The 11,833-nt window shown below is 39.0% G+C and overlaps 1 protein-coding gene across 2 annotated transcripts; it reads right to left on the bottom strand.

The window, feature by feature from the left end:
* Window positions 1-675: 675 nt before the first annotated feature.
* LOC124163988 (probable tRNA N6-adenosine threonylcarbamoyltransferase) lies at window positions 676-11,833 on the bottom strand. Of its 2 annotated transcripts, XM_046541133.1 has the most exons (7): window positions 11,444-11,833; window positions 5,220-5,299; window positions 5,004-5,145; window positions 4,423-4,642; window positions 3,843-4,015; window positions 2,717-2,948; window positions 676-809 (listed from the first exon to the last, which is right to left on the bottom strand). In XM_046541133.1, exons 1-7 carry the CDS (start codon window positions 11,556-11,558, stop codon window positions 770-772), a joined length of 1,002 nt encoding a protein of 333 aa, XP_046397089.1. In that variant the 5' UTR covers window positions 11,559-11,833; the 3' UTR covers window positions 676-769. The 2 variants fall into 2 exon arrangements, with proteins under 2 accessions (XP_046397089.1, XP_046397090.1); XM_046541134.1 differs by lacking the exon at window positions 11,444-11,833 and having other exon boundaries at window positions 5,004-5,165; window positions 5,220-5,301.

The following is an 11,833-nucleotide window of genomic DNA, read 5'->3' on the forward strand; positions in this document are numbered from 1 at the left end:
TACCCAAGATTATTTTTGCTTTCGATGTATTTTTTTTGCTTTTTGTTGCTAATAGTGATATGCATGCTATAGGTATTTATTTTTATGGTGTCAATTATATTTGTATGCTATTAATTATTTTTTATTTTTGTCGCTTAAGCAAAAATGGTTGTATTTTGTATTTTCACTAATGAGGAAACCCAGAGCATAAATAAATGTTCATTCATTCAAAGCAGTTGAATAATAATAATAGTCTAACCACCACAAACAGCCTTTTCCAATTAATAGTTGAACAAACATGAGTACCGTTGCAGATGTTTTGAGTCCATCGGGAGTGAATAGGCACTGCATATACCATATGAAACTCTTCTCCAAGACCAGCACGTTCTCCATCCCAATCACTTTTATTCACGACAAGTGGTTTCAGTACGGCATCCACACATATCCAACCCTCCCCTTCAGCCTCATCGTTGCTTGTCCTTATAGAGAATGCCTGAGCATGACATATAGTACCACCCCTTTCCTCCACATCTCATAGCAGGTGCATACAACTCAAGAGTCACCCATTCCATACACACCAACCTTGGGGCAAGCTTTTGCCTTCAGTCTCCATGAAAAAAAATTATGTGAACGGTGAAACACTCAGAACTTACTACTCATTTTATCAGAGTCATTTGGGAAAATGATAAGGCTGACTAAGAAAGAAGGAAAATTTTTACTTATGATGGTACAATGAATGATGATAATTATTCAGTAGGGATGCCATTCACATAAAGATTTTTGGTGTCAATCATGAACGCCACTTGACCGTAACATCATCAGTGCGGTACCTGTAAGTATGAAAGAGCATACAATCCTATCATATTGTCTGAGCAAGGCTGTTTTAAAGCAAGTAAATCAAGGACAAACTTCATTTTCACTGAAAATTTTCAGCCCTCAACCAAGAAGTACACATAATGAAATTATCATTGACTTGTGAAAATATTGTGTTCAAGAAGATAATTAACAAATGCATTTCACAGCCTGTATAACAAGCACCACACTCATCAAGCTATGTATCTGATTAAAATTTGTCTTTGTTACATAGATGGACAACTTCTATGTCCTAGTTCAATTCTGGTGCCACAAAATCCACAATTGTCCCACAATCTCCTCATCCACTCTCTGTGGCTCAAGGACAGGATATAAAATAGAGAAGTCATCTACAACACAATATGATTCATTTTTGTCCAAATATCTGCACATAACGATAGTAGAAATTAATTTTCCAATTGGCAATTTCCATGGTGAGCACTCTTGACTACCTCTCCACAAAGATTTGTACATAGCAGTGAATTTAACATCATGAAATACCCAAAATGGAGCTAGAATTTGAGTCTACAATGAAAACAGTTCTGCTATCTAGTATGAGAATCCAAATATAAGCTGTGAGTATTCATAAATGAGAATATAATTAATTAAGTAACTATGCTAACAGATTTACCATACTTCTACGAATATAGTCCCCCTCTGAATATAGTATCCCCCCCCCCCTAATTTTGAGGCTTCAGTTTCGGGAACAGTTAAAAAAAATGCGTTTGAATATAGTCCCCCCCTTTACTTTCACCACAGGCATTTTTGGAAAAAAGGGGGGACTATATTCAGGCATATACGGTACATGATAGGGGATATTAGAGTAAAAATTCAATAAAAATTACTTCATTTCTTTCTCTGCTGCAGGGGAATTTTACACTTAAGTTAAGTCTTTGCTGGACAATGTAAGAGACAAAACAACTGAAATTCCCACAGTATTCCAGGTTTTCCAGATTAGTGGACTCCCAGACTCTACCACTGATAGAAAGCTAAAACTGTGAACACCCTCAAGAATACTAAGTCTAAAATACAGGAGACGGTAACAGAGAGGTGGTTGACAGGCAGAGTTCTGGTCAGATCACAGAATGGCAATCATAATTAGCCTGATTGCAAAGATGTTGAGGACATGGATTCAGTGCCTCAATCATATCATGGGCCAAATGGGGGGGGGGGACTACATTTGGATACGAATGAACCACCAACTACCTGACTATACCACAGGGTTCCCACTCTAACTACATCATAAAATTCACGGTTTTTCCCAGGTTTTCACGGTATAAATGTCATCAAATTCACGGTTTGTAGATAGGGCATTTTAGGCAGAAATATTGATCACGCAACAATCATCGGCCGCAAGTTAACTAAAAATGTAACAAACGCAACAGATGCCTTGAATGCAAACGCAGCAATGAAAGTGCTCTCTCTCATGACGTCACCCATAGTTAGCAAAATTCATGTCCGGCTAAAAGGGTGTGAGTGGGAAAATGAACAGAGCAGGGTGGCAGGGATGTGAAGAATTGCCTGATTTTTGCCAGGATTAACGTATTCCTATCGCAGGCTTAAGGTCAATGTGCTGTCATGGCGCACACGGACCAATTAATAGTTGCGCTTTCGAATACACGTGTGCAGGTAAATGCGTAGACAGTGCCTGCACGTGAATGACCTTGAAACATGATTGAAATATCGTTTTTTTTTTTCTTTCAACCATTCCATCGTTGTTCTACAATCAAGTTTGAGAGATTTTTAAGGTTTTATGAAGAAATTCACGGCTATTTCCAGGTTTTTTCACGGTAGACGAAATTCACGGTTTTAAGGTTATCACGGTTGAGTGGGAACCCTGATACCATCAAGTAAAATGCCGCTACAAGAAGCAACTGATACTCACCTTTGTGTACATGTTGTCTCCTCCCACGGTGTGATCATTCCGCAGTGGAACATCTCAATGCCGGCCTGAGCGATCATGGCACCATTGTCAATACAGAAGCGCTCATCTGTGGCGTGGAGGGTGGCACCCCTCTCTGCACACATGGCGCCCATCATGTGCTGCAGCCGCTCATTGCAACCAACACCCCCCACCAGCAGAACCTCCTCAGACTCGCACTGTGCCATTGCCCGCTCTGCACAAATCAGACAGCTCTCTTCAGACAAATCAAAAATTACATTACATCCCCCATAACTATAACGGATTGTTTATTGAGGGTATGATTCCTAATAGGGTGTTGGGAGCCGGGGCACAGCCAGGAATTAAGGCTGGGGTGGTTTAGGTGCAACTAATACCGGGGTGTGTGGGGGGGATTGGAATACCCACCAGGATAAGCGGTAGGTGCGGTACGGATTAATAAATTGTGGAACTTTAAATGGTGGGTTTAACAGCTTTCTGAAGGATATTTTATTTATCCTTACACTATTCTATGAGTAATATCAATCCAATTAAGTAAAATGGATTAAACTTAAATATTTCTCTGAGCTCTGGGGGGTTTTAACCCCCAAAACCCCCCATCGCTGCGCCACTGGTTGGGAGTGGTGCCCACATTCAGAGTTGCATGTTCAAAAGATAAAGTGGGCAGAGTAGTGGCCAACAAGAAATTTTTTTTTGCCTATTTTAGATTATCTATACTATTAATGACTGTGCCCATTACTTCTCTCCAATTTCAAACAACTAACTTTTCCTTTTTTATCCTCCCTTCTCAGCTTGTCATAATATTTCGGCGTCATTATTAAAAAGAACACCTTAATATGTCAATAAAGATAAATTGATGGATCAAAAGGTTCATATTTATAAAATAGAATAATTAATATAATATGGGGGTCCACTGTAATGCAAAAATATTAGAGGATGAAGAGTAGAAAAAACCGTGAATGAATTTCCATTTGCACTCAGGAGTGACTGGATGGATATATGTACTTACAACGTAGTTGGAAGTGTCTTTCTGAACAAAAAAATTCCTAGGGTAGGAAGGTGAGTCTCACCAACGAGAGCAAGAACCCTGTCATTTACAAGGTGCACCCACCTGTGATCTCAACCAGCATTGCAAACACTGTCTCCTGGAGAGAGTAGCAGAGGTCGGCTGCAGTATATGCCTTAAGAAGTTCCTCCGCGTGCTCTTCCATGTGAGACAGCAGGCCAGAGAAGGAAACGTCCATCCCTTTGACAACATATGGCAGAGGAACATAGTTCACGCCACTGTGAAGTAAGATAAAAAGACTTACTCATTTCTTCGAGAGGGTCACCCAATTGTCATTGAGATAGTTAACAGATTATTTTAATGATAACATTTTGCATAAGACATTTAACATCAATAAGATTTAGTTCTATTCCTAGTTACTATTAAATTTTAATGTTTAAGAAATTGTCCATTAACTTTTCTTTAATTCTCCTCATAATCAGCTGGAAACTCAAGTAATAATCTAAACGCATTCACCAAACTATTCTCGAAATAACATTTAATGGCAAGCCTTTCATGCACTTTTTTGTATTTTAAAATTCACATAATTTTCAGGAAGAATGTCTTTCGAGGGGAAGTCTTGAAAATTTCCAGATTAAAACTGCTGATTCACAGCAATTGATTGCTTTACAATACTCGGCCTCACCTTTTTGCCAGTTGTTCTATGTTGTATCCAGGACTTGGATCATTTGATAACTTCAACACTCTTGCAAACCTGTCAAGGCAATTTCCAACAGCAATGTCAATGGTTTCACCAAATATGCGATACTTTTGATTGGAATAAGCAATGACTTGGGTGTTTCCGCCACTCACATAGAGCACTGTTGGATTACAGCTCTTTGTGACCAGCCGACCCATTTCAATATCTTGGTTGTAGTCAAGAAGAATGGTAACATATTGAGTAGTTGTCTAAATTACAAAATATTTTTTAAATTCAAAAGAGATTTTCCCTAAGGTGATTTGCATGTCCTTATTACGTGAAGAAGAGGTGTGAGAAACTGAGTCCCAAGTATATATTTAAGATAAGGAAATTTAATTAGCAACTACATAATACTCTATGAGTTAACAGTTAACCATTACTAGGCCAAAAGAAGCTTTTCCATACCAGAGCAAAAATTATCATTTAAGAAAAACACATGACAAGTAAAACCCATAAAAGCAGAGCGAACTTGCAACATCATGTCTCAACCCTGAGGAAGGTTTTCAAGAGCTTAAACTGAAGGATACGTCCAATACAGTGATTCACTCCAATGATGGGCTTATTCCACAACAAGGCAACAGTGCGTGCCACAACTGCCACAGAGACAAGGGGGGAGCCCATGCCCGGGCCCTTAGTGTAGCACACCACATCTATGTCCTCTGGCTGCACCTGCATCATTAAAACCAAAGCTAGCATTGGCAATTGGAAACAATGCTCACCACACTCAACTTTCCTTTACTCACCTTAGCTTGCATCAGGGACTCATGCAACAGACCAAGGATGTTGGCACGGTGATGCTCAGCCGTAGCCTTGGGCAGAAATCCTAGAAACAAATGAGTAAGAATCACCACAATGCAAATGGCAACAGGTTAGATGCAACTTGAGCGTCCTCCTGCACTACTAGGTGACAAGAAAAGGTGATGAGTTTCGAGTCCGCAAGCATATATTTACATGAATTTAGGTGCACCAGCATAGGGATATAAATCCTGTTACACAACTTAGGTATGTTTTCTCACCGTATATGTTACCTATTCATACACTTTAAATTAACTAGCTTGACAAGGCAAGAGAGAGCTATAGCTGTTGATTAGCAGGTATCATTTTTATACGTGGATCACTTCAACAGTAGAAATCATGGATAGAAGTCACAGAACCTCACCAAATAATAGATGACCTCGTACACTAGAACAAAATAATAGATGACCGTCGCATTTTACACAGCAACCAACAGACTAATTAGGAATCCCATGCAAGAAGTAGACAATGACCAAGAACTCCGTATTATTATCAGGGATGGCAATTGAAACTAAGCAAAAGTCAAAACCAGGAAAATTTCAATACTTTCATTCCTAGGAGCGAAATGCAGAAACAAAACGGGATGGATTTAAATGCGGGGAACTAAACTCAGGGTCAAAACGAAATCGGAGTCAGAACTACTTCGGGTTGAAACTAAAACTCTGAGACAAAACGAAACGCAGATGATGTTTCGCACTGGAGGGACCACCTTTGAACAGTTTAGTTTCGACCCACACACCGAGCACGAAGTATGGTTGAATACAGTAGAGGTTCGGCCTACCGCCATTACAGCAGACTCTCGTTATTATGAAGTTCACGGGATTGAGAAACCGGAGGTTCGTAATAACGAAGTTCATAGGAACATTTCTTTTAGGAATCGTCAAAATAAAAGTATATTATAAACGCGATTAAATTACGTGGAAAAATATATAATCATGAAAATTCGTTTCAGTTTCTCAATAGAAGAATGCGACATGACGCAATGGGGGGTTGATATCTTCCCGAATACAGTAAGTCCGATATACGAACTACATGCGTTCCAAGACCTTGTTCCTAAGCTGATAAACCTACACTACGACCGCCGAGAGCTGTCCGATGACAGGCAGAATGGTCTAGGTTGGGGTAGGGGGCAAGGTTGCCAGGTAAGAAAGGGAAACGCCTACAAAGGGCTCCGTGAAGAAAGGAGCCGGAAGGGACGATGGATCAAGCTTATTTCAGGGCTCCTTATGCATTTAACATCGTTGTATGACTAGACGAGGGTGTGAGATGCGTTTGGGGTAGAGCGATTAGCTGTAAATCGCGCTCGACCAGGGTTATCCGCCCCTCCTAAGGTGCCGTGATCGGACAACTCTCACCGGCCGGACTGTATGCTAGGAATCGAAGAGTACGATTATCCTGCAGAATGCAACACTGCATTACACTTATGCGCAAACTCACGACTGTGACAAATTGATCTAGCTGGTGGTACGACGCATTCGGAGCCGAAAAAATAGCTCCCCGCGGTGACGGAGAACGGGCGAAACGCTGAAGAAGTTCCTAAATTCACACCAGATTCAATGATACTTTGTTCAGATTGTGCCCACAGTGAGAGTTCCCCAGCGCCATACCGCATAGCAACGGCCAAATCAAAAGGTGCCAAAATTGAAATTTGAAAATTTTGAATGCTCGTATCTCTGAAAATTCGTAAATAAAATGTTTTTAGGAAGAGAACTAACTTTACGTCCAATTTACGAGCAGTTATAAGTGGGTCACCATGACTCGTGAGGAATGAAGCTTATCAAATGATGTGCGTAAACTGAATAAAGAACCATAATTGATACTTTTGGGCACAGTGCACGTGTAGAACTTAAACGTGGCGCGATTATTAAAATTCAACGTAGTGAATATCCACCTAAATGCCGTAGTTTATGCGTGGAACTTCGTAATAAAGTTCATTTTGTAAGAGCCGGGTTCGTAATTCGTGTAACTGAGGTTCGTAATTTCGTAATAACGTTCTTTTTTTATAGCTTGGATAGGTCTTTCCGTCGGGACCAACGATTTGTTTCGTAATTAAGAGAACTTCGTAATAACATTGTTTGTATAAACGAGAGTCTACTGTAGATGCATGGGGCATTCATATTTTCCCCATAAACAGGAGGATGGTGAACGCAAACTGGACATTCAATTTTAAGCTCAATGTTTTAACCTTTTTACATGTATGTCAAACGTAATGGGTCGAAACTATTCCCTCTTATCCCCCTCCACTCAACTTTTGGGATCAAAACTTAACTACGAGAAGTGAAATTTTGATTAATTTAGTTTCGTTACTTAGAGTTTCGTTTTGTCCCGGGTCGAAACTTAACATTATTATTGATTTTAATTCCATGCAGGAACGAAACTAAACCTAGGCTTCATATTTTCATTTCCCTATGGGTCGAAATGAAACATATTCATTTCATTTCACTTGTCATCCCTGATTATTATGTGTATCAACTCCAGGAATGGATACTACATCTGGTGGACAACATCCTTAAGGGATCCCTCGGAAAAAAAGCTCGGACATTTCCTCTGCGCAACAAAGGGACAAACCAAAAAAAGTGGTGCACAGGGTCCTTCTTAGGTAATATACATATCGTATTCAGTGGCCAAAACAATACCAGTAGATAGGTACTTCATAGCATACTCAGCAGTAGCAGATCCAGGATAGGGACAAGGGGGGCTAAGTATGGGGTAAATTCCCAGAAGTATTGTGGGTCTAAACAAAAAATTTCCATTCTATCTAGTGTAAATTGGATGTCCAAAGGGGGGGGGGGCTCTAACCCCCTTGTCCCCCCCCCCCCCATAGATCCACCACTGATACTCAGCACCCTTTACACTTAGAAAACAACTGATCCAAAGAAAAAATTCACAAAATGCTTTAAAGTGGAATATTTCAGTTAAAGCCATAAAAAAATGACCAGCACAATGCAACAAGCACTGCTTACACACCATTATCAAGAGCCGTTAATGATGTGTAAGCATTGAAACTGGTCGAGAAAATTAAAAAAGTGTGGAAAATTACTACAGCTGTTTGAATTATAACGAAGGCCCTTTCAGTTGTTAAGCACATGCTATTTTGAACTCCCTGCTCCTCTCTCTTTCTTTTGAACCCCTCAGGTAACATAGTACATGGGATAGAACCAAAAATTGAAACATTTTAAAACCCTTTAATTTAATAGGAAGGTGGGTAATATAATTAATCTGGTACCCTTTCTAGGTACTGTCCAAGCATAAAATTGTCAAACAAATATATGTATGTATTATTGCAAATTTCCTAAGAATGAACAATGAGTCATTTGTGTTTTATGACAAATGGTTTGTCTAAAGTGTGAGTGTGGTCTATAAATGAAAATTTGTTATGTCAGCTAGTCTGCTAGGAAAGAAGTAGATAGTACTGGCAAAACCAGATAAGAGGTCAAGTAACAAGTACACGTAATGTGATACACCAAGTGGAACACACAGATCTAAATGCAATTTTTCTGTTGCACATTCATAGGGAGCCAAAAATTATACACACTCGAATAAATGAGAATGAAGTTCATGTGGACTACCACAAGTCTGTACTGATTTGCTTACCAAATTATTTATTGCTCTATCCATTTTCAATAGCAACTGTAGATTTATCTCACGTCAATGACATTGCAGCCATGCATTCAAATCAAAATTGCGATAAATCCCTAAGCATGTGAAAATATGCACATTAGGTAATTCAGATTTAAAAAAATTTTTTGCTGACAGAACACCAAATTACAAAATGTCCTCCAATTGAATCATGATGCAGGGATAACATGAATTTACTCAGTTACATAGTAAAGCAAAAGTCCAATTAATGGCACTACAAGCATCGTGAAATGCACCACAAGATATTCCTTCCTTGTTAAATTGCAAGGGTTTGCATTTTGAAGTTCGTCTTTAGTTTCTCTCCCACCTCCCAGAGGAAATGTAATTTGCGAATGGAGATGTAATAAAGATGGCGTCGCCGTAAATGAATCTCGGTTGTCTCTTGAGTTTTTAAGTGAAGTAAAGGTGACTTCATGAGAAACCTCCGAGAGTAAAGAGGTAACAAGGAAAAAAGAAATTTGACTTATAACTAAGAGGTCATTTATTTGTAATTACTACTACCAATCATAAACCATTAATCCACAATTTTAATCCTTATTCCTCATTGTCAACCTTGAATGACAAAAGATGGCAAAGATGGGCTGAATTCTTGAGTGGACTTAATTATAACATTAAATACAGAAAATTGGACAAGAATGCAAATGCTGATGCATTATCTAGATTATATATTTCTGATGGCAAGGAGGTGATCTTGAATGTGAATTTTTATTGGTTGATACTGCCCTTGTGACAGCCACTGAAATAGCTGAAGAGAACCAGAAAGACAAGGACCTAGCTCTAGTTCATGAAAACATGAAAAACAATGAGTGGCTCATCAGTAATAGTGAACATTTGAAACAGTTCTCAAAGCACAAGACAGAATTCTCCATTGCGAATAATTGCATAATCTTATCTGGCAAAGTTGTGATTCAAAGATCATTAAGATGCCAGTTACTGAGTGAATTCTGGTCACTTGGGTATTACAAAAATGAAGTCTCTTGCCATGAGTTTTACTCGGAGGCCAGGGTTAGATAAAGAAATAGAGTCTCCAACCATGTGAAAGATGTTCTCTTGTAAGAGATGTGCCAGTCCAAGCACCATATCATTCATGAAAATGGCCAACAGAGCCTTGGGTGTCCACCCCCCTTGATTTTGCTGGCCCATTTTTAGACTGTATGTTTCTGGTACTTGTGGATTCCTATAGCAAATGTCCAGAAGTAATCAGAATGACCTCCACTGCGAGTAGTGCCTTGATTAATGCCCTCATGTCCATTTTTGCACAGTTTGGCCTTCCCAAAGTAATTGTAAGTGATAATTACATATATTAGTTATATTGCAAGGGTTTGCATTTTGAAGTTCGTCTTTAGTTTCTCTCCCACCTCCCAGAGGAAATGTAATTTGTAAACGGAGAAGTAACAAAGATGGTTGCGCCGTAAATAAACCTTGGTTGTCTCTTGAGTTTTTACTTGAAGTAAAGGTGACTTCACGAGAAACCTCCGAGAGTAAAGAGGTAACAACGACAAAGTACCGAGGTATAACATTCATCAGAAAGAAATTAACCACCCTAAATACCTTTGAATTTGGTCAAGGCACATCTAAACATTCATCTGTAATAAAAATTGCAATTCCCAACACTAGACTGGTGGTATAAAATATGTTGCACCTTTTTTTTAACATATCCCAAATATTTACCGGATAAACTCTGTCATTGAAACCATCGGGGAGGTTGAATGGAATCAAATGACATAACTACATAATAATTTGGTTCATATCACTGCTGTTGAATGCTTACTTGAGTTGCACAAAGAGCAAGGATATAAAAGGATAGCAGTTAATTTATACTGTTCTGTTGAAAGTTGTGAACTGCTTGTTAAACACGATTACGCTTATCAATTATTTTTATACCTTATTAAATGACAAGAGACGATTTCATAGAAATTTGGACCATCTACTTGTACTATTATGTTAAATAAACAGTAGTTTTTGGGGTTAGAAAGAACATCAAAGGAACGCAGTGAAGGTTCTTTCCATGAGGTGAGGGTAGATGTTGTGGAGAATAGGCTTGTTAAGCCAAACTATACGCTGAACTTAAGTCTGTTTTCCCTTTAATTTAAAATCTGGAGAACAAGCAATAACAACTATTTGTTTTCCAGTTTAGCCCCCAACTACTGGGTGCTTTCAATTCATGCGACTCACGGAAACTGTTTATAACTCTCCAATGCCTGCGCGTAATCGTTTGTTGACTTGTGTCACAACAGTCGGCGAAACACACAGAATGGAACACGAAAACCGCGACGAAAGTCCACTTGTGTCGATGAATGGAAAGCACCCAGTTTCTCTAGCAACATAGCCACCTAATACGCCCTTGATTGTTTATGAGGCAATGAAACTATTGACATAAGAATGACTATAACTAGTGCCGTCACAATTGGAATGTTTCCCAAAAAAAGGTGTGATACCAAATTTTGAAGATATACAAATCAATGGGTTTCTTGGCGGGTAAAAACTAACATGGAGAGACCAAAGTGTAACTATTAAATACACTTATATTTACCTTCACCGGGGGGTGTAATGTATGTTCTCCGACAGTTTGAAATAACTTCTCCATCGCGGATAATTCCAATTCCTAATTTGTTGGCACTACCTTCAAAACCAATCGCAATAACCATTTCGAAGAGGAGTTTTTCGACAATAACAAATGTGGGCTACGTGTGAAATACATTCACCTCTCAGGATCAAATGAACTTATTCTGATGATTTGACGTAACAGAAACTAGTACAACACATCAAAGCGCATCCAATGCAGAGTTACTATTTAGTCAGCATTAGCCTACGGTCGCAAGTCCATGTTTTCATCTTGCAAAAAGACGATATACAATATAAATTATTAAATTATACGATATAAATGTAGCCATGAGGTCTGTAAGATACCGGGGGACGGGGG

This window comes from Ischnura elegans, chromosome 8 (assembly GCF_921293095.1).
Source record: "Ischnura elegans chromosome 8, ioIscEleg1.1, whole genome shotgun sequence".
Classification (NCBI taxonomy): Eukaryota; Metazoa; Arthropoda; class Insecta; order Odonata; family Coenagrionidae; genus Ischnura; species Ischnura elegans.